Genomic DNA, 24,420 nt, shown 5'->3' on the forward strand with positions numbered 1-24,420 from the left:
AGAAATGAAGTCATGGTCCCTGAAACCAAGGAGCCTACAGTGAGAACAACTTAGTGATTAGCTTTAAAATTGGCTTTAGACCTTGAAAGTGGTAAACATATTTTAAGTTTTAGTGACCTATTGATAAAAGACAACTAAATAAAAACCATCCCTAATATTAGTGCAAATAGCTTGTATTTTTCACAGTTCCCAGTTGTGTCCAAAGACATTGAATTTCTTTTACAGATTGGATATTTGCTCCTTTAGAATTTTTGAGAAATATACTTAAAGTGTGTACTTATACATGTTGCCTTGTCTTTTTTATTTTAAGACACTTTCATGTGGTGATGTGGTTAAGATTAATTATATTATTTTAGCATTTACCGTAATTACACAATAATCTGCATTAGGGCTGTTTTAAGCACCAACTTTGTACTGGCTCTAAAAGCTGATTGTGAAATCCAAGATTAGACTCATTTATTTCCTTTAAATTGGCAGTGAACTCTAATAGCAGTGGATGTAGAATTAAGCTTTTAAGTATTCTGAAAAACAAAACTTTCTAAGGTTATAAACTATGATATAATGGCCACTTTCAGATATTTTATTTAGGGATTTATCCATCTGTCATACACCTCTAACACACAGTCCAATGTCATTGTGTATGTGTGTGTGAGAGAGAGAGAGGGAGGGGAGGGAGAAGGAAGAGAGAGAGAGAGAGAGAGAGAGAGAGAGAGAGAGAGAGAGAGAGATCTGGCCCAATTTTAAGTTAGCCAGTAATTGGTTCCAGTCAAACATGTTTGTTTGTTGTTGTTTTTTTAATATTTTATGCAGATAGAAAATGGTCATTGTGTTCAAAACAAAAAAGACAAATTATTACAAATGTTCACAGTGCATTTTTCTGTATATATTTTACCACGTTTGTTTGTGATGAATTTTAGTTAGAATTAAAATTATTTTTTTGCATGACAATTTATTGTTGTGGCCAAAAAGACCAAACATTTTTTGTCCAAAATTGCTTTTGAAACATAGCAGCGTAATCTTACTTTGGAACTTAATTGCTTCAAAGATGGTTATGAATGACCCTAGAGAGAAGTGTTTCCCTAGGCAAACACTTCAAGCTTTGGGATTTCTAATAGAGAAAAGCAATGAGATCAGAAAGTGTCAATAGTATAGAGACTGAACCACATTCTAGAATTCAGTTCAGTTCACGAAATAGTTAAGGAGTGTCCATGGAGTGAGGTGCTAGGGAAGGTGCTGGAAGTGGGGGAAGTAGGGGACATCAAGTAATATAAAAACCAGATATAGAGCAGAGACCCTGTCCTTGGGGAGCTTAGCATTTCATTGGGGGGATATGGAATGAAGTTTCAAAATGCATGATTCCCACAGTGAGGGATGTAAAAGTTGGGTTAGGGAGATCCCTATGCCATTTGTACAGAGCTGGCATCCCATGAAACATGAAAGAAGTAGTTATAAGGCAAAGTAAAGGCCATGATATTTCACTTTATGGGTAATAAATTGTTGGAATTCACCACCCTGAGGCTAAAAGATAAAAATATCCTTAATGAGTTACACTCGGAATAAAATTGTATCACATACATTTAGAACTAAACCCAGTAGGGATTAAATGGGACCATTTGAAAACATAAATATACAAAAATACCTTCCAAACCTCCTCATGAGTCCCTACCTGAGGAAAAACTAACATGGCTTCAGACATATGCTTTGTCTTGAATAGCTTCAGTACTTTATGGAATGGAGAGCTAACTCTACCATCTCATAAAGGACGCCAAAGCAATCTTTCCCCATTCACCTCCCCACTTTCTCCCTCCAGCACCCATCCCCTGTGTCTCCCTCTGCCCCACACATGCTTAGTGATGAACATAGGCTTTGGACCCTACACGTTGAACTTGGCAGTCATCTTTGATGTGTTCTGAAGAACCGAGTCGTCAAGATGGCAGCCGTGACACAGAGCATAATAGCAGTGTGTGTGAGCATAAATGAGCTCTTTTAATGTCAGTCTGTCGAAAGCAGGCTCCTTTTATAACACACTTTAAGTCTTTATTATTTATACGTAATTAATTCGTTCAACCATATATTAGCAGTATGCCCTTGTGAAGCAATGACAGACGTATGGCACCTTCTCACCACAACATTGACAACTTTTAGACATTCTTGGTCAGTGGTGATCAATACTTTTTCTATGTATTTTATGTCAGAATCTGCACATGTTGACCTATTTTTAAAAAATGGTACATTCCCTTTGTATCTGCCACATATACCTAATTCTGAAAAAAGGAAATATGCTTTGAAAACTTAATTTAATAGTTCTTGGGTTTTTTTGTTATTAATCCCCATTTATTAATAGCTCTTTTAAAATGTAGCATTTATTAAGGTTCATATGAACTACATCCTAGTTTCTTATCCTTTAAAATGGATGTAGTTAGGAGAATTTTCAAATTTCTTTTCGCTTACAATAATGAATACAATATGCCAGTGAGATCCGGATTATAAAAACAAAATGAAAGCAAAAAGAAACCTCAGAAGTTAAGAAATTTATTTATGACTAATAACAACAATAACTCTCATTAAAGATGGGTTATGAGCCATGCCTGTGGTAGGGGCCTATCAACATTGTCCTGGATGCTCATGATAATGTGACAGGCTACACTGACCTCTGCCTGTGCTTTCATGGGTATTACTTATGTTTTCCTAAAAATTTGGCTCAGATAATAGTACGTCATCTGAAGATGAGACATTTGTCAGCCTAGTTGCATAGTTCTAGAAGTCAAAGTACAGAATTAAAAATGGTTCTCCTTTCTTTCACCTCAGTTCCTGCTTGTGCCAGAACTTGAATGCATTCATCTATTCAGTTGGTCAACTGGTCAACAATTCTTTACAAGAAGTGTACCAGGGACTGTTCTAGGTGCTAGGAATAAGTAGTGCATAAGACAGTAACACTTTCTGGTCTCTTAGACCTTGTAATTTAGTCAGGGGACAGACAGTAAACAAGTAAACAAATACATGAGAAAAAACTTCAGATAGTGATAACTGCTATAAAGAAAATCAAATAGGGTATTGTGATAGAGAATCATACATTCAAGAGGGGAAGGAGAGGGAGGTACAAGGAAGGTCTTTTGATTTCCAATAAGGATCTCAAAAAAAGTGTGGTTGCCATAAATATATTTGGTGGAACTTATTATCAGCTCTTAATACATATCTGTGTGTAATAATCATATTGAAGTTTAATCCTTTTAAACTTTTCATATAACAGTAAGGGTGTTAATAACTTCAGTTTATAAGTGGAAATATTGAATAATATATTAAGGATTCCACAGTCTGCTGGAATGCATTAAAATGTATGGCATCATTTGTTTTAAAAACTATTTTCTTTAGAAATATCAAATTTTAATGGTACAGTATTAGTTATTTTAAAGATTAATTTTCAAGTAGTTATTCTGATTTAATATTAAACTTATTTCTATAAATGAGAAAATTTCTTATTGGTGTTTCAGATCTGTCAAAGACACATTTCAAAGTGGAATTTACAAATTCTAATAGTGCCTATAAAATGAGTCTAAAAATTAGTGATCAGATGGAAAGTATATTAACTTTCCAAAAATGCCTTATTTATTCAGCCAATGAATAGTAAAGTATTCTCTGTAAATTGTTGGTGCAGTAATTGTAGATGTTATTCTAAACTGTAGCACATATGTTATTTGGATAATATAGTCACAAAAAAGTAAATTATGGGGGCAGCCGGTTGCCTCAGTTGGTTACAGCGCAGTACTCATAACACCAAGATCGCTGGTTCGATTCCCACATGGGCCAGTGAGTTGTGCTCTCCACAACTAGATTGAAAACAACTTGACTTGGAGCTGATGGGTCTGGGAAAAACACACTGTTCCCCAATAAAATTAATTAATTGATTTAAAAACAAAAAAAAGTAAATTATGATCAAAGCAAATTGATTCAATTATCACAAGGAAATGCCAAAAAGAAGAAAGGTATCCACTGATACTCAAGGGAATATAGCAGGAAGAAATAGATTTACTTCAGTGGCTTTAGTTGAAATAGAAGAGAAAACTAGAAGGTATTTGAGTATGATAAGATCGAAAGGTGACTAAAATTGTTTATCAATCTGTGTTGATAGATCCTTACCTTAGTAAGCATGAGAATCTCCAAGGAAGCCATAGTTATAAGATGCCCAGGTGACTTGATACAAATAGTCAGCTCACTGGCCTTAAGAAACATTGGTCTGTCCAGTGGGCCCGTCACCAGTCAAATGATTAGTGAACGCAATTCTCCTTCCTTGTTACTGTTAACAGTGAGGTGCTTCAGCTAAGTCCAAAGTAAAATCTAAAGGAGGTGGGCACTGTGCTGGACAGACTGGCATGTCACATGGTGTGTGTCAGGTACCAGCATTGAGATGGCAGGGGTCCAGGGAAGATCCACTCCAAAGCTGACTTGTTTCTTGGACAGTTTTATCAACGTAACCTCAGACCCATTATTAATATATTTTTGGTTAATTAATTAATGGAGACACAGATTCCAGTGGTAGAAAATAGTCTTTCGATCTTGAAGTAAAGAGATCTTTGACACAGAAATCAGTGGTTTGAGTCACATGCTCAAAATGTCTGCATCTTGAAAATATTCATTGAGCCCCTATGATGTTAACTGCTATTGGAATGCAAAGGCAATGAGGAATAAGTCCTGTTTTCAAGTAGAGGACACTCTAGAAGGTGTGCAGTAGCATACCTGAACAGTCTCCATGTAATGTTAAACTGAAATGGAAAGATCACTGCTTTGAAGACACGGAAGCCAGGTTGCCCGGGTTCGTGTTCTGGCTCTGCCACTTCTTAGCCCCTCTGTGCCTTGATTTCCTCATTTGTGACATGAGGACAATCACAATATCTGCTTCATAGGTTCTTGTGAGAATTAAAATAAGCTAACTATGCACAGCATTGATAAGAAAGCCTGACATCATAAGCACCGTGTATTATGTACATTCTAGTTTCTGAGAAAACAGTATTTACTGGAGCAGAAGGCAATTCCTACCCCGACTGTCATTTACTAGCCTGATGACTTTGAGCAAGTCATTTGGCTTCTTTCAGTGACAAAAATCCCTCAGTGGATGTCATGGTATGTGAAGCAGTTTTGACATATCACGATGCCATACGAGTGTAAGATGCTTCGTGACATCATAATATCACGTGGATTAGCTTCCACTACACACCTAGGGTTGCCTTCTGTGTAGGTTCTGTATAAATAAATCTTGCTTGTGCATTAAATTATCAGCTGTTACTCACAATGTGCTTTTTTACATTTGATATTTACTGATAACCTGCTGTATGGCAGTCACTGAGGACACATTCCAGGAGCTCACAGTCTGGTAGGAAGCATGCAAGTATAGGGATAAACCAAACTTCTAGAAGCCAGAGAGCAGGGGTACTTGGCAGTCCCTCAGGGTGGAGGAGGAGTGGAGGGGCAGGGGATGGGAAGAGGGGGTGACACCTAACTGAGTCTTGCCAGGGAGCGAGTCAGAATTTTCCAATTGGACCTGGGGTAGGCAGGCATTCTAAGCGCCCAGAGGGTGGCAGAATGGATGTCACGGCACAGGGTGCACCTGGCCCCAGGTAGAGGCAGGAGATGGTCAAGGGCGAGCCAGGTCGCCAAAAGCCCACGTGCACCAGATCATGGAACTCGGACATTGGCCAGGAGGTGATTCAAAGCCACCTAAGGCGTTTGAATAGAGGGAAGTGAACAACCATGTTTGCGATGTAGGGATGTTATTTGTGCCAAGAATGGAGGACAGGCAAGGAAACCCTTTTGGATGCAGTCGCAGTGATCAGTGATACCGTCTTGGAATGCTCAGACCAGCTGCAGGATCCAGGGGTACAACAGAAAGGGCTTAAGTCAGCCACTGTGCTCTTCAGTCTCCATGGGACAAAAACGACCACCTCAAATGTCTTTTTACGAGTGAACGCACATCAGTTGCAACAAGACACACCAGAAAGACAGCTGTGGATGGGTGGACAGGAAAGAAGTATAAAAGAAGTTGGGGTTCAACAGAAGACAGTAATAGAAATCGTTTACGTGGAGATCAGTTAAGCTCCTCAGTGAAACTTACATGAGACCTGCCCTACCCCATAAGGACTCACAGTGTGAGATAAGGCATGTGAGAGAATTTTGCATGCTATGCAATGCAAATGTAAAATACTTATATGCACCAACGAAGGGAAATTCACAAAGGAGGGGAGGTCTGCACTAGAGCAGAAGCCGCCTGGATCGGGCACTGCCTCCCCCTGTCTGCTGCTGGCCCCAGGGCCTCGCACGCAGTAATGGCTCCTGTGGACAGAGCCGTGCTCAGTCCCCGCGGTGCATTAACTCACATGGTTCTCATCACACCCCTGTGAGGCGAGTCCGATTCTCATCCGCATTTCACGGGGAAATCAGGCCCAGAGAGATGCAGGCACTTCCCCGAGGTTGGCCGACCGCGAAGAAACTGCAGTGGGATGGATTCACACCCAGGCGGTACACGTCTGGAGTCTGCTTTTACCCATCATGGAAGCTTTGATTTGCAGTGATTGGAAGAAGGCTAATCAGAGTTCCCGAAATTTTTAAATGATGGCATGTTTTAAATGCTACTTTACTAGTTTATTAGTTTACTTAAAGTTTCTTTATGTCACCAAAACATTCAACACATTGTAAGGCATATCATGCCTGTTTTATTAACAGGCCAAAAAAATCATCCTTTATGTATAAATATATGCATCTAAAATATTGGGGCTTTTTTTTCCTGGAGCTAGAGAAGTAGTTATAAACATACAGAGATATCTGGAAAAAAAACCCAAAAAAGAAGAAAAAGAGCGGTGGATAGTGGAAAGATAGGCCATACCAGATAGTAAAATACATTATAACACCTCAAATATTAAAATGGCGTGATATTAGTGCATGAATAGACAGACTAATAGGACATAAAAGAAATCCAGAAACAAACCAAAATACATATAGAAACTTAGAATGTTACAATAATGATCACACTGAAAAGTTATTTTTAAACTACATAGAATAAGAAATCTTTCATAAACCTAAAAATCGACTCCCTGTAATCTTTCCCATAGGATTTATTTACATGACTCATCTTTATTCGGTAGTTTAAAAGTAAACTTTATCCTAGATAATTTCTAAATGATTATGAATTCTACAAAAACCAATATGCAAATTATCTACCCCAAGAACAAAACAGGTAAAACAGTTATGACAAGATAAATAAATGGCTAAGGGAAGAGACGTAATGTAAAAGCAAAAGACCTATAAGAAAGATGAATGATGTTTAAAGACGGTTTAGAAAACATTATCGACTCTGCAGGTTGGCTGGAATTCAAACAGATGTCAGGTGTAAAGAATGCCCTTCCTTCCAGATGTCTAAACAAGACCCTAGGTGGAGTTTCAGGGCTCTGCTAAAAGTTCGTGTGAGGGTGGCGGACACTCAGGAGGGAACAGTTTTTTGGTTTTGGTTTTTCTTTGAAAGGTAAAACTAAACTACAATTTTGGATGATGAAAATACAAAGCAGAGCAAAGAAATGATTATCATAAAAGTCAGCACATCTTATTTGGGAGAGGGAAATGGGACAAACGGGGGCTTTTGGGTTGGCTGACAAACTTTTTATTTTTACTTGTGGTATGCTTTTTAATTCTACTTTTTTTATTAAATTTATTGGGGTGACACTGGCTCATAACATTACATAGGTTTCAAATGTACAATTCTATAATCCCTCATCTGTATATCACATTGTGTGCTCACCACCCAGAATCTAATCTCCCTCTGTCACCATTTATTTGAGCCCCTGTACAGGCGGGAATAGTTTTAATGGGATGGGACTTGGGACACTGGGGAGGAACAGAAAAGCCTGCACGAGGGAGGGGACAGTCAAGTAGAGTACAGAGGAGCAGGGTTCATCTCATAGAAACAAAGGACATGGGTGCAGGGAGGGGGACCCACTCCTGACATGGAAATGGGATGAACATGGCCTAGTGACGCTTTAGGAGCTTGTGGGAGAATAAAGGATGGAAGGCAGAGAAAGGTAGGTTAGAACCACATATTGGCTGGTCACGAAATGTTAACTTGACCCCGTAGGCGTTGGGGCAACTGTCCAATCCGTGACTTTGAAACAGGAATGTAATTAGGACAGTGTAAGCTGGGACAGTCCGCTCCTGTCTGGCCTATTTGTTATTGCCTGGATGCGGGCGTCCCAGCCTCTACTGCCGTCCCCACACGCAGACAGGACCTCTGATGTGGTCTCTTTGATTGTGTGGTTTCCTGTCACTGTCGTGAGCACCCTGGTCCCCTTCTTTAGCATGGCATGTAGGGTCCCTCGTGTGACTCCCCGCCACCCCCCACCTTCCGCTTAGAGCCTCCCTGACCACTGCCCCTTCACTGGGCCCCAGGCACTGGCATACAAGTGATTGCCAGGCTCCCAAACGTGGTCCTTCTTCACGAGCTCTCCTCGCTTCATGTGCTGTTGCCTTGGCCTGAAATGCTTCCTCTCCCCATCATTTTCTCACACCGTTCCAAGTTCCCAAGGCCAAGCGCAGCGTCTGGCCCAGTGCAGCCACTCAAATGTTTGCTGGATGAACGAATGAGTATGTAAATAGACTAGTTTCCATCTGTCCCTGTTCCTGAACCCGTTCCTTGCGTCTATCACAGACTGTCCTTCTTTCATCCTCCTGCTCCTGTCCCACCGGCTTTTCATACTGTCTTAGTTGACTGTTTCTATTCCATCTCCCATCCATCATAGATTGTAGACACCGTAGGGAAAAGAGTTATTTTACCCCAGGTCCTAGCACAGTACCTGCTGCACAGTGGTCTCGAGAAACAGAAGGGTAATTAGATGGGAGAGGAATTTGGGGAACCAAAGCAATAACAATGTCTACAAGGACATAATAACAATAGAATAGATTGGTTCTCCTCTGGGTGCTAGGACATATGGGTTCCCTGGGCCTGGAGGAAGAAGGCAATCTCAAGTTTTCACCTTGGCAAAGGAATGACATGCCTTCCCCAGAACTACTCTGTCCTACCCTCGCGGCTGTTTGGGTCCCTCCGCATAATGATTTACACAGTGGGTGCTGGGAGCAAAGACCCCATAAGTCCCAGGAGATGTGGCGTACCCTGCCACCCACCCAGGGCCTCCATTTCCAGGCATTAGGAAAAGAATAATCTTCATACGTCTCCATTTAGCTGCAATCTTACACGTTGGTTTCTGTTGTAGAATAAAGACCCCAAGATGGCTCGAGTTGCACTGGAATCTCTATACAGATTACTTTGGGTTTACATGATTCGGATTAAATGTGAAAGCAACACAGCTACTCAGAGGTAAGGAGCTAGCCTGGGCTCTGGGTAACCACAACCGTCAGCCACTGAAGAGGCTGTTTCGTTTTATTACCACCTATACTGACCCAAACAGAAGCTGCTCAGAGCTGACCATTTCTAGAAGACCTAAGTCCTCAGGACATTTTTAGGCTTCCCTTTGTCAGCGGCTCACAACCCTGACACAAACTCCAACCTCTCCAGACCAGGACGGCCAAGCTCCATATCCAGGGCTGCATTTGTCACCTTAACAAAGGAAATGGCTATAATTTTCCAACTGCCCTTAATTTCCCAGAAACACTTTGCATAGAGTAATTATGCTAATGAAGGGGTGAAGTGGTTTGTTTTCTTTTTCTGAATTCTCTCTGCTACCGAGATAAGATGAAACATCTGCGTGTTCCCTTGAAGAACTGGAGCTCAGCCAGTCTCGCTTGTTTTCTCTTCCCCCCTTATCTTTCAGCCGTCTGATAACCATCATCACAACACTTTTCCCCAAAGGGTCCCGTGGTGTGGTGCCAAGGGATATGCCTCTGAACATCTTTGTGAAAATCATTCAGTTCATTGCCCAGGTAACAGAGATTCTTTTAATTGCCTTTAAGTAACCAGTCTCCTTCTAGGAAGTACTAACAGATGAGGCGTCTAAAATAATAATAGCTTATGTGGATAGACTTTTCAGAACGGCTTTGCAAGTGTTTTGACACATAGCTTATGACTTTCGCTTCAAAACAAATTGTGACATGGATAGGTCAAGTGTTTTCAGCATCTGACCAGTGAAGGAACTGAGAGAGTTTAAGTGACAGTCACAGAGCCTGTTAGTAAAAGGGTCTCTTAATGTGTAGTCCCTCATTGTCTTCCTGGCTCTAGATTTTGCAAATCAGGAGGAAGCAAAGAGTCTGATGTTTGGAAGGAATCAAAAAAAGACAATTTAGTGAAATTTGAGGAGTACATAATAACACTGTAACTTTCATCCTTTGAAAAAGAAGAATGTGAGAGGAATATTAATGTTTACCAAGCACTTAGTCTGTCAAGAACTGTTCTAACCACTTTATGTGTACCAATTTACTTAAAAACTGGATCCAATGACATTAAACAGAGTTTTTAGTGTTTAGTTTACTACTTAGACCCAAGATTTTTACTTTTTAAAAGGCTTTGTGAGTAAATGGTTTTGCCCCAACTTTGTGATTTACCGAGGAATATTAAAAGACAATTATTCCCACTTAAGCTCTGCCATAAGCCAGCTCTATACCCTTAAACAAGTCAGAGAACTTTTTTTTCTCAGTTTCTTTACCTGTAAAATGTGGGTGAAAATGCTTGCCCAGTATACCTCAGAATGTTTTGTGGGTAAAAGGAAATAATAGGATGGAAATACTGTTGAAGTACAATTGATATTGACATAAAGACGTAAGGTTCAGTTGTTACTTCAAAGACTATTTAATATATGATATGTCTCAGTGTATTTGGTACATGAAATGCTTCTGTAATATTGTGCTCAGGGAAAGGACATTACTTGCTTGGCAGGCAGATGAACTAATGTAACTCTTCCACATGTAGTTATCATGTGGCCGAGAATATGCTGTAATCATTCTGGAATAGGTTGTATAAAATGAACCTGTCATATCTTCATAGCCAGTGTCTCAAATTACTAGAATCTGACTTCAGCCTTCTCATTTAAGTAACCTTAGCATGTCTTATTTGTTGATTATTCATTTCACTTGCAGAATTGCCTGTTATAATATGAGCCAAAGGATTTTGAAATGTTAGAGGATAGAAGAAAGTGGCTGTTTTGCAGTGGTATTTTTTAAAAATACATTTTAAACTAGTTTCAAGAAGTTATCAGCATTTGCAGGACAACCTGGAAGAGTTTGGACTGCGTCTAAGCCCAGACACTTCAAGTGTTGTGGTTTTTCACTTCTTGTTTTTTGGCCATTAGTCACGCAGTGCTTTGGGGGCTAATTGCATACAGCATCACACCACACAAAGACAGAAGCAGAGCCACCAAAGGTTCGGTGGTTGTGGTCTTCCTCAGGGAGTCCCCATGACCCATGACACTGGGCAGGGGGTCCTCTTAGCAGCCACCTATGCGGTACATATGTTGAAAGTAGACATTTCATGTTTAATTTGTATTGTAACACTTCTTGTTTGTTTTTCTCTTTTTCACTACAGGAACGGTTAGATTTTGCAATGAAAGAAATCATTTTTGATTTTCTCTGTGTGGGAAAGCCAGCAAAAGCTTTCAGTCTCAACCCAGAGGTACGAATGGCCCTTTTCTCTCCCTCTAACCGCACGGGCAATGACAGAGCCATACGTTTGTGACTTTGGGAAATAGATGAAGGACATCTGCTCTAAGAAGTCTCCTGTTTGTTTCTGTCCCTGTTATTTGACAAAATAGTACAGATGATGGAATTTTAGAAGTGAGATTTTAGATGAATAGACTCAGAATGATGAAATGCTACTGTGCTACCTTATACCTACCTTGTGTGATAGAGTAAACCTTGTCCCCAAAGAGACGGTCTCTCACTACAAGGCAGGTGGTTTTGTTTTAGAAAAGTCAGTACTTTTACTTACAACTATTTAGATGCAGATTAACAAGTTGTGTATTGGGAAGTGATGAAACAGAAAAGAATAAATACACGCAGTAATGAACTACTAAAATCTAGTGAGATTAAATAAATAATGTATGACTATATGTTTCTGTGGGCATCACAACTCAGGGCCAGCGGGCCGTGGAAATGAGCGTACAATGGGCGTGATACACAACGTACAGTGCTGGGCGTGAGCAGATGAAAAGCACATTCAGTTTTCAACTTTATAAAGCACTGTTGGTCAACAGAAATATACCCGGCAACCTGCCTCTGTATAGCCCTTTGCTATGAGACTGCAGAAAGAACAAAAGAACACTGAACCAGAAGCCAGCGGAGCTGGGTTTCCCACCTGCCACGGGCCCGACCGCTTTTACCAGCTACGCGACATGTACCTCTCTGAACTTCTGCCTTCCCACCAGTACAATGGACAAATACTTTTCTTGCAGAAGAATTCTGATATTGTGATATTACAAACTCTTAAGGACAAAGAAGGAAGGAAGGAAGGAAGGAAAAAAAAGTTGCACACCATAAAATTTTTTTAAAAGATTGTTCCTTTCATCTCTGTGACATTGTCTAGCTCCTTTATTCTGTCAGCAAGGAAGGAGGCCCAGAGATAGGGTTTCCGGGCGGGAATTCCCACCCGTTCTCAGGAATTTTTTTCGCCTTTCCATTCCCGAATCCTGAGAAAAGTTGGTCGGGAAATAGGGAAAATCGGCTCCTTGAACCCTGGTGATTGGTAGTATCGGCCATCACTTTCTGGAAACAATTCATCATGGAGAACAGAAAACAGTTTATATCTCAGGATTCGGGAACGGGAAAGCAAAAAAATTCATGAGAACGGGCGGGAATTCCCACCTGGAAACCCTACCCAGGGGCTCAAAATAAGCAGCTGCTTTTAGCAAAGGTAGCCCAGGTCTCCTGGTGGCTTCCTGCTGCTTCCCACCACAGCCTGGATTCTCTTCTTGGTGCTAAGGTTGCTACATGTCTAGGGATGGCCAGGAAAGCCCCCCAAATGAGAGTTTCTGTCTGGTGCCTGATGACATCACAGGCTTTTGGAATGGCTGCAGCCAGCGCCCATGCGCCAGTGGGAGAAAGCCAGTACAAACTCAGCGCACTTGGGTTAGATTGAGGCCCAGGCCCAGACTAGTAAAGAGTCTTCTCTTGTGGAAAGGTTCTCAGAATATTTTTCATTTCTCAGGAGTCATGGCTCTACTGTCTTTAACAATCAATCCTCAGAATTACTGGGTTATTTGTCTAAAAGGAACATGTTGAAATCTGTTACCATCATTATCACCATCTATAAAATTTACCCTCAGTTCTTCTCTCAAACTCCTCATTCAATCAGTATTTAACTCTCTATGCAGAGTAGTTAGAAGGACAGTATTAAAAAAAAACTACCAGAAATGGGAGATTTTTTAGTATCCTCCCGATTTTTCTTGATCTTGTAGAGTTATAGAAGAGCTTCTTTCTCAGTAGCCGGTAATTAGAAGCTCACAGGCACATGTGATCCCACTCAGCAGCACACACGAGGATGAGAATAACCTGTGAAAAAGGTGGCATCCACTTCATGGAATATGTTGTAAGGCACAGTTTCTTAGGAAACAAATCCAGAGTGTGTCTTAAAACATGTTTTAGAAGTAGCAGGTGGAACAAGACCCAGAGATCTAAAGGGTTATCTTACTGCAAAGTATTGTACCACCACTCACCAGTTCGGTGATTTCCAGGTGGTGTCTTGTTTTAGTTCAGATCTAGGTGGCTTCCTATATGTATCTTCGTCATCACAGGAACTTACTCACCTGCGAGAAGAGTTTCTCGGTCACCCATTTCTTTCATTTTTGTCTTGATCTAAAATAACATGGAACTGGAGGTCCAAGCCAGTGCCAGAGGCAAGAAGACATAAAAGAATGAGGATTGGAAAGGAAAAAATAAAACTGTCTTTGTTCACAGACAACACAATTGGCTATATAGAAAATACCAAAGAATCTACAGAAAACCTACTAAAACTAATAAGTGATTTCAGAAAGTCTGCAGGATACAAGAAAATGTATAAAACCAATGTATTTCTATATTCTAGAAATGAACAATTGGAAATTGAACAATTTACAATCGCAATGAAAACAAAATACTTAGCAGGAAAGATAACGAAGTATGCGCAAAATTTGTATACTGAAAACTGAAAAACATTGAGAGGAATTAAAGAAAAACCAAATAAATGAAGAGAAATACTGCTTGTGAATTAAAAATTTGAGATTATATAAAGGTCAGTTGTCCCCAAATTAATCTATATAGATTAAACTATAATCCAGTTAAAATCCATATAGCTTTTTCTGTAGAAATCAACAAGCTGATTCTAAAATTTATATAGAAAGTATGAGGAACTAGAATAACCAATAATTTTGAAAAAGAATAAAATTGGAAGGCTAGCATGTCCTGATTTTGAAATTTACTCTAAGGCTATAGCAGTAGTAGTGGCAGAAGGATGACAATAAAGACCAACGGAACAGAATAGAAATCCAGAAGTATACCCACGTGTATATGGTCAATTGGTTTTAAACAAGGGTTCCAAGTTATTTCAATGGACAAAGGATTGTCTCTCCAATAAATGGCGTTGAACAATTTGACATCCACTTGAAAATAATGCACTTTGACCTATAATTTTCACTATAAGCAAAAATTAACTCAAGATGAATCATAAACCAAAATGTAAAACCCAACATTATAAATCTTCCAGAAGAAAACATACGATAAACTCATTGTGACCTTAGAGTGGGCAAAACACTTCCCAGGATGCCAAAAACATAAATTACAAAAGAAAACATTGATAAATTGAACATCATCAAAATAAAAAAATGTCCACACTTTAAAAGGCACCGTTAATAAAGTATAGAGTCACAAACTGGGAGGAAATATTTGCAAAACACATGTCTGATAAAGCACTTCTATCCAGAATTTATAAAGAACTCTTCACAACTCAACAGTGAGAAAATAAACCAATTTTCTAAATGGACAAAACAAACAGCCTCTTCAAAGAACAGACACAAGTGACCAACAAGCTCATGAAAAGACATCAACATCGTTAGTCATTAGGGCAAAGCAAGTTCAAACCACAGTGAAATGCGCTGAGGCCTCTACTGCAACTCCATCCTATTTTCGTAAGAATGCAAAAAGGTATAACCACTTTAGAGAATAGCATGGCAGTTTCTTATAAGGTGAAATATACACCTACCATATGCTCCAGCGTTTCCACCTCAGTGTATTTAACCAAGAGAAATTAAACATGTCCACAAAGGTTTGTATGAGTGTTTATAGCCGCTGTATTCATAATCACCAAGAATAGGAAAGCAACTCATGTTCAGCTCAACCCTGGTGAATGGCTAATCAAATTGTGAACCATGATATAATGGAATACTCTTCGGCAACAAAAAGGGAATTTAATTTTCAAAAAAGAAAAAAATTTGAGATACAAATAGACTGCAGGTTTCAACTTTCAAAATAGAAAAAAGGAACAAGCTACTGATATTGCAACCACATCTCAAAAGCATTACGCAAAGTGAAAGAAGCAAGATACAAAAGGCTATGTACGGTTTGATTTCATTTATATCACATTCTGGAAAAGGCAACACTATAAGCAGACGTTAGATAGCAATTGTCAAGCTCTGGGGTTGGGGGAGAGGGCTAACTAGAGAGAGGCACGAGCAATCTTGGGGATGATGGAGAATATTTTGTGTATTGATTGTGATGGCAGTTACCTGACTATACCATGTTTCCCCAAAAATAAGACCTAGCAGGACAATCAGCTCTAATGCGTCTTTTGGAGCAAAAATTAATATAAGACCTGGTATTATATTAATTATATTATATTATAAAGACCCGGTCTTATTTTATAAAAATAATAAATTTTTTATCTTATTTATAATAAAATAAGACCGGGTCTTATATAAATTTTTGCTCCAAAAGACGCATTAGAGCTGATGGTCCGGCTAGGTCTTATTTTCGGGGAAACACAGTATATGTTTCTCAAAACTCAAAAAATCCACAAGCGTAGAAAACATCCCATGAAAGAACTACTAAAAAACATGAGGGCACCAATGGACTTGAATAAACAATTCAATTGTTTAAAGTTAATACTCTTTCAATCTAGAAGAGGGAGAGTGTTATTGAAGACCATAAAATCACCAAGTCCACAGTGGGTTTGGCATAAATGAGCCAGATAAACTTTCACCAAATCCTGGTTGGCTGGAATATCATTACTCCTTGAGGCTTGAATAGTTTTAAAATGAATAGAAATCAGTATTACTTTATGTTACAAAATGTAATCCTGTAACACAGAATAGGTGATGCAGGAAAACCTACCTTGGATGTACTGGTATAGCTTTCCACCTACTGGTTAGGTGGCCTCAGTTTCCTCCCAAACAATGAGAATAATCATACCTGCCTTGCATGGCTCTTTTCAAGAGCATTAATGAGCAGTTCTGGATCCATTTTAGGGACTGGATAAATTGTACCTGGATTATCATTGTTAGTACTAGTAATTACTTTCTGCTGTGAGTAGTAGTAGTGTACTTTGGGAGCATAATATTTCATGCCGTTTGAAAACATGAGTGTAAATGTATTGCGCATGGCTGTTTAAGAAAGTATAGGTTTTAGTACCTGCTGACCTTTTAAGATTATCACTACTAGTAACACCTTCCTGACTCATCTTCCAGAGCCAATATTATGCCTTACCTGAGCCTGAGGAAGATAGTGGTCTGACCCCAAATGGCATTTCTTCTTATAAACTCACGTGTTTTTATCAGTAACAAGTTCCATGGCATTGAATTTTTTAAATTTATTTTCAAACTCACCAGCCTTTGTGAATCAAAAGTTAACCATCTGCAATTCAGAGCAGATGATTTTTGTTTTGTGGTTCACATTTGGAACTCCTGTTTCATTCAGTCTTTGTGAATTAACACACGTGGCATCTCTCTCCTTCCAGAACACACAGAGCCTTTTGTTGCCTCAGTTTACCTTAGCTACAGCTGCTCCAGAGGATGACTGCCTATCCCTTTCAGGTGCACCCAGGATCCCCCAGACAGAATGCGCATGACCGTCAAACATACCCTCCAAGATTGTTGAAAATCTTCCCAGCTCTTCTTGTGATGCAGCAACAAATCATGACAGAAATTTAATTTTATTTTCCTGGGTTCAACCCTAACTCTTGTGCCTTTTAAACTACTTCCCGTACTAATCTAGATAGCAAGCATGCTTAACTTCTGTAAAAGACTGATGGCTTAATTGCACGGCAATAATTGGGTCTGTCTTTGTATCACGAACTCACTGTCTCTTACAGAGAATGAACATCGGTTTACGGGCATTCTTGGTCATAGCTGATAGCTTGCAGCAGAAAGATGGTGAGCCCCCCATGCCCGTTACAGGTGCCGTTCTCCCTTCAGGAAACACGCTGAGAGTGAAGAAGACATATTTGAGTAAAACGCTCACGGAAGAGGAAGCCAAAATGATCGGTGGGTTTCAGAGATGTAGATCTGGACCTAATTAAGCCTTTAAAATGACTAAAGTATTTAGTGAGAAAAATCTTTATAAAAGTAGCTGATGAGACATTCCAACGTTAATTGTGTTGATTGACTCAGGCCGTGCTTTGTTTTCCTGCCCTTTAAACTTTTTGGAACTTTTTAGTAAACGTGTTGCCATTTAAATGTTAGACTTTTATCTATGGTCATTTCATGCTTCTAATAATGATTATCAACAATTTACAGTAAATTTCTAAGACATCTGTGTCCTTCGGTAGATAATTCTGTTTATGAAACAACCGTGTACACACACACACATTCATTCATTCATTTTTTTATAGTTTCTTCTTTTTTTCAGTAAAATTACCAGTTCAATCTGTGTTTTAAACATGGCAAATACCACTCATGCCAGGTTATATTGTGAATGTAGCCTACATGAGGTTGTTTTCATATTCATTTAGCGATCTTAATCCCAAGAGGTGATTTTTCTGCATTTGTTTCTTTCTTACTGAGTACCTGAATTTAGAAACCTACTACAAACTTTAAGATAGTTCCTGGATTCCAAAATCCTGAAGGAAATACATGAGGAGATGTTTTGCTTTAAATATTTATCTTTAGTTCTGCGTGCTTACATGAGTTCAAGAAGATTTAATGCATGAGAAATGACTATTACCATTTCATTAAAGTAAGAATTATAAATGCGAAGCAATTTACTTTTTGTTTGTATTATATGCATAAATATATAAAATTCATGTATGAAATACATATGTTACACATATTTGTCTTCCACTGTTGGACATTGACACTGTATTGAATGAGAGCAGTAAAAATAATAAAATATATTTTCCTTCATTTAAAAATTTATGTGAAGTCATTTTATTTTACTAAAAAAAAAATCCACACATATATTTCAGAGACTAATATGAAGTTATGAAAATCCCAACCTCAAATGAGGATTATCCTTTATTCACATAATCACCAATAATGGTGAATATTCTTGTACTAAACCAGAAACATAAAAATTTTAAAATAAAAGTTTCTATTTCCTTGTTTATTTTAACTCTCCTGGAAAATATTTCCCTTTAACGTATTAGAATTCCTACTTATTGAATTTAATGATTATTTGGTGAACACCCAGTACATGTAGAGCACTTTGCTAAGAGTCCTGCAGATAAGAGATTGAATTAGACTCTGCTTGAACATGTCATTGACCCATAGAAAGTCTTGAGTGAAAATGTCATAGAGGATGAATAAACTAAGATTTCATTCATTGATGTTTTTCAGGCATGTCATTATATTACTCTCAAGTACGAAAAGCTGTGGACAACATTTTACGGCACCTTGACAAGGAAGTAGGAAGGTGTATGATGCTAACTAACGTCCAGATGTTAAACAAGGAACCTGAAGACATGATCACGTGAGTACAGTGAAGACTAGCCTCAGTGAAGTGTTGATTAACCCAAAGTCACCAGCAGAGATTCTCCTCATTCATTCTCCCCATTTGTTCTGTACCATTGACCTTGAACAACATGGGAGTAGGGACACCAACCCCCACGCAGTCAAAAATCCATGTATAACTTTTGACTCCCAAAAACTTAACTCCTAATAGCCTAATGTTGACTGGAAGCCCTACTAATAACGTAAACAGTTGATTAACTTATATTTTGTATATTCTATGTATTGCACACTATATTCTTACAAGAAAGTAAGCTAGAGAAAACAAAATGTTAAGAAAATCATAAAGGAGAAATCCATTTACAGTACTTTTGGACCTGTTTATTGGGGGAAAAGCCCATGATATATGGATGCGAGCAGCTCAAACCTGTATTGTTCAAGGCACAACTGTATTTTATTCTCATCTTAGAATCAGAAATCTAAGAAGTGTTAAGAATGGTGAAAACGTACTTTGATAATATTTGACTGGCTCTAAAAACAAGGTCAAACCTGAGATTCATCTATTTTGGTTATATCTCAAGTATCAGTAGGTCAGTAAGTTAGAAAATGGGGCCCAAAACTCATTTACTGGTTCACATTTTTCATAAGTGATGCTTCGCTTCCCAGCTTTATCACAGCCTGTGTGCTGGTGACATCACCAGTTTACAGACATTCCATCTTTATAAACCCCGAATTCTCTTGTTTTAGTGACAGTTCCTGAACTTTGAGATAAACCTGCTAGTCTCTATGCAAACCGTGTCATAGAAATACTGGATTTTAAGAAAACATTCATAACTTGGAATGTAGAAATCAAATGTTCTTAGCCAAAATCTAAGGTCTAGATATGTAATTGGAGCTCTGCAGAAGAAACTCATATAAGCTATATTTGCTACTTTTGATTAATGATGGCAGGAGCTAGGATTAGGTTTTAACTTTACATTTTAAGAATGTTTGGACTTTGTTGTTAGACTGTGAATTAAATTATAATTGACACCTGTGGCATACATTTCCAAAAATATAATCAGGTAAATTTCCTTTGTCACTCAGCATCTCCACTTCCAAATCCCACAGTTAGTTACCTATATAGGGAAGTTCATATTGTGGGTGTGTATTTTTCTTATAATGGTGTGTATTTTTCTTATAATGGTGGCATGTTGAAAGCAAAGTACGACAAAACAAATAAAACAAAACATAATAAAGTAAGAAATACAGAATTATTTAAATACATGTTTAGCCATATATAAAGTTAAAATGAAAGCCTCCTTCTCAGAGCTCTACTGCAAATCTATGACCATTCCTTGGCTCAGTGGGATCCCCCCAGACCTTCCCCTATGTCGACACAACTCTATGTGTATATACATTATTTTTTACAAAATATGGGATTATACAATGCATATCACCCTGCACCTTGCCAGTCATTTGATTTAAATAATATGAAGATTATGTGGCTTTAGACTTTACAACCAAAGTGACAGCAGAATTTAAAGTGATCAAGGTTAATACCATTAAAATATATGGTCTATTGCTCTAGTTGTCTCACTAATGGCCAGATTGTCAATAAACCTTTAACCTCATTGTACTCTCTGAATATATTAAAGCAATTTTCAATTTATGATGTTGAAGATATAAGAAATGCTTTTAAAACTTCTGCTATAGATTTGTTTCTTCTAAAAAAAAAGTAAACAAATGAAAGATCTTTAAAGGAAACCTTTATTAATAATCAAAAGATCGTAAGACAGGGTCAGGACTAAAACAATATATTCAAAACCACAAAAAAGTTCAGTTTCAAAATACGTGTGACATTTCATTTGTATTTTAACCAATACCTTAAACTTTTTCCATGACTACTGTTTACTTTTTCCCATTCAGCCCTCTTCAGATCCCTAAATGGGACTAGGACTATTTTTTATGCTAGGCTTTTTAAGGCAGATTCCCTGAGTGGAAAATCACTCATTGCTACATACTAAAAACAAAACAAAACAAGAAAACAAGCAGAAACATTAAGGAATCACATAAGCATTTAGGAGAAGAGAGTTGAGGTCCACACCATGCTAATGGAAACAGTCATTGGAGGTGATATCCAAGGTTGGGCCATCGCTTTCCCAGGCCCTGCTTAAGGTCTGAACTTGAACACTGAACATTCTGTGTCATTCCATATCCATTTCCCATGCCTTTTGTGGTTCATGCTAGCAGATAGTTAATAATAAATTAATATCTGTTATAGAAATGATGTTTGGGGGTTCGCAAGCTTCCTGTAAAGCACAGAGAGCAAGGACTACAGGAGTAAAAGGGAATCGCGCACCAGTTAGAGTCTCTAATCTAGGCCTGCTGTTTCAGCTCGGAAGCCTGCGAGAATCCTCCTTACACTTCAGGCCAGACAGGGTCATGTGTTTCCCGACAGCTATGAAAATCATCCCAGCTGTTTGAAACATCTGCTGAGCAAACCAGGAGGGCTATTTAAACAACTCACAGAATTGCACAGGCACTATTAGGACAGAACCCAAGACTCTAACTCTGTCCAGCTATTGAGTTCCTCTTTCCTTCAGCTGAATAAAAACCGCTGCATAGCATCTTCCTCTCCACAGTCCTTACATGCCCTGGGCAGGACTATGGAAAAGGCATATCAGTGAATTCAGTGTTTTAAAAGCAGCCCACAGGGACCAAACCCCGTAGAACCCAAGTGAATGACAAGCCATGGGGGAGAATGCTATTGACATCAGCATTTTTCTCTTCAGATATATACCTCTGTCTAACATTTAAATCTTCGTAAGTGCTCTTAGAACCGGCCAAGCTATAAATGGCATAATCATTCAAGGATAACATGGAGAAAACAGCAGGAAGTGATTCAGAAGGTGTGGGTTCTAGTCTTGGTTCACATAGTTGATCAATTTTCAAATAATTTTTCATAACCTTTGACTGTGTTTACACGGTTTTCACATTCTAGGGGTGAGAGAAAGCCAAAAATCGACCTTTTCAGGACCTGTGTTGCTGCTATTCCTCGATTGCTTCCTGATGGGATGTCAAAGCTTGAATTGATTGACCTGCTGGCTAGGTAGGTGACAGCTGCCACGGGTCACCATGGGTCATGGGTCAATCAATTTGATCAAATTGATTTTGTCATGATCCCTAAAAAATAGAATAATTATTAAAATTGGCAAAGACTTACCAAATGAGGTGTTACTCTAGATACTATGTGTAGGCAAGGAGGACTAAAGAGATGGTTTGTTGTTGTTTTCCCATGTTCAAGGGGTTTAAAATCCAATGTAGAAGCCAATACACGAGGTAACTAACAATTCAACCCTGGAATCCTGCAAATTCACAGCAAAAAACATGACTTGGGGGTGTGGGGAGCTGAGGAATAATGAGATGAATACACTTTCAGTGTCACCCACACTAATATTGAGTCCCCCAAGGTGACAGCACACTGAGAATAAAGAAAACCCGTGAGGTAAGTGCCCAAACTACCCAGAAATGGAAAGGCGCAGCCTGTCCACTTTTTATGGACAACAGTGGAGAGGGCGTTGTGACCAAGGGACAGGTAGCTCCAAAGAGGAGGGGTTGCTGAGTGAGCAGGATGGATGTCGCGGTGAGGGACCAGGGACCTCTCCGTGGCCAGTGAACCACCAGAGGAAGCAGCTAGCATCTGAGAGATTTGGAGGAAGGACCAAAATGTGAGTCATTTGGAAACCCGGAATTGTGCTGCCTGCTTTGCCATTCTACTACCCGTGTTATCTAGACCAATGATTTAGCCCCGTCTTTTCTCCTTTGTAAAACTGGAATAATACTGCCCGTCTCATAAGACTGTTGAGAGAGCTAAGTGATGCAGACATGTGCTCTTTGGTTAATCCGAGAAGAAATGTGGCAGCAGGGAACAGACAGCTGCCCATTCACTTGGAGCAGGACAGTTCACTTATTTCTGTGAAGTTCTGATTGGCGATGATGGTGTACACTGAGACCTTTGAAGTACTCCATTTTTTAAATGTCATGCAGTGTTCTGGTAATGTCTCTAATGCCGTTTTGCTGTAAATCTGCCTGGAAGGCTCTTACCTCTGGAATCACCTTGCTAGCCTGTGTAGTGACACCTGGATCTTTGGACCAGGGGCCAGGCATATCGGGAGGGAACTGTGTTGGACTCAGTTGAATGTCAGTGCTGTTTATAGGGCATCGTGTTTGTCATTATCTTTATTCTTACAAAGCCTAAACAATGGGTACTGTCCTTAGGAGGGGAAAGAACAAATATTCTTCAGAGTTCACCTCTTAGGGTAAAACCAAAAAATAGCTGGACTTACATGGGAAGCCCATGAAGAGGTCTTTTTGAGAAGCTTCAAAAGAAGCCAGCGGTCATTTCCTCAGGCGAATGATCTTTACCTGTGAAAAACTGGGCCCCGTCAGATCTCCTCCAGAGGCTCAGAGGACAAAAGTGAAAAAATTCAAGGGCAATAAATGTGGGTTTCGAGTCTTCAGTCACTTTATCTCCCTCATAGTCCAATTGCGTTTGGATTAATTTGGCTCGTGAGTCAGTATACAGTCTAGTCCGAGACGTGAGACCTTCCATTTCATACTCTTCACTGCCACATCCTTGGTGCATATTTACTGGAGAAAAACTCGGTTTTCTTCACAATTCGCAAAGTAAGACCAAACTCGTGCCAGCTCCCTGTCCCTCCCATCTCAGTTCCCTGGATAAGGGATTTCAAGGGTGTGTCCCACATACGTGCCCAGCATTTCAGATAATGGCTCAAACCACAGACACTCTAACCGCAGACTTATACGAGCACGTGTAGCATGACAATGGCGTGTGGAATGAAACTTGCAAAACCCTTCCTCCACACTACGAAATTTCTCATGTTAAACGTATCACTCAGCCCACCCGTAATGGCTGAGTGTGGGGAATGTTTTTATTCAGGCTCCATGGAAGCTACACAGGCCTTTCTGGTGTCATGATAGGATCCCTGGGCTCACTTCCTTCCTGCTCTCTGCAGAGCTTGCCCTCCTCGGCCATCTAAGTCCTCCAGGGATTCTCCACAATGTGGGGGTGCCTACTTTGCTTCTTGGCAGTCGCCATCTTTCTTAAGTCTCCTTCTCTGTCCATTGACCATAGAAAGGACCTTTTCCTTCAGTTTCCAGGCTCCTGTCCTTGGTCACTCCGTGCAGCATTATATATGCACTAAGGAACTACTGTTCAATATTTACCCTTCCCTTTTAAAAATTTGCCATATGGTTCTGAGAAATAATGCATATAAGTCACTTATCACAGTACCTAGGACACAGGAAGTGCTCAGCAAATGCTAGTTGTTATTAGGCATCCTTACATCCGAGTAACATCATATGCCATGATGTACAATGCATTTTTATACACATTGTGTTAGGAAAGCTGCGCACATATTAATTTCTGTTTTCAGACAAGGAGATTGAATTTCAGAAGAGTCAAGTTGGTTGCCCAAATTGACAGAATTTTTCCTGAAGCCAAATGGAAGTGACAAATCTCATTGATTTTATGCAAAATGACAGCCAAACACATTTTCTTATCATTTGTGGCAGTTTATGAAGTAAT

The 24,420-nt window shown here is 39.3% G+C and overlaps 1 protein-coding gene across 8 annotated transcripts in view; it reads left to right on the forward strand.

The window, feature by feature from the left end:
• FRY (FRY microtubule binding protein) overlaps window positions 1-24,420 on the forward strand; it is a 430,430-nt gene that overhangs the window by 279,769 nt on the left and 126,241 nt on the right. For all 8 annotated transcript variants that reach the window (XM_033103879.1, XM_033103871.1, XM_033103873.1 and 5 more), the window contains 6 exons: window positions 9,249-9,352; window positions 9,807-9,915; window positions 11,510-11,596; window positions 17,258-17,429; window positions 18,720-18,852; window positions 21,814-21,921. In XM_033103879.1, coding sequence (XP_032959770.1) covers window positions 9,249-9,352; window positions 9,807-9,915; window positions 11,510-11,596; window positions 17,258-17,429; window positions 18,720-18,852; window positions 21,814-21,921 — 713 coding nt within the window. The remainder of the gene's footprint in view (window positions 1-9,248; window positions 9,353-9,806; window positions 9,916-11,509; window positions 11,597-17,257; window positions 17,430-18,719; window positions 18,853-21,813; window positions 21,922-24,420) is intronic.

Source organism: Rhinolophus ferrumequinum, chromosome 4, assembly GCF_004115265.2.
Source record: "Rhinolophus ferrumequinum isolate MPI-CBG mRhiFer1 chromosome 4, mRhiFer1_v1.p, whole genome shotgun sequence".
NCBI lineage: Eukaryota > Metazoa > Chordata > Mammalia > Chiroptera > Rhinolophidae > Rhinolophus > Rhinolophus ferrumequinum.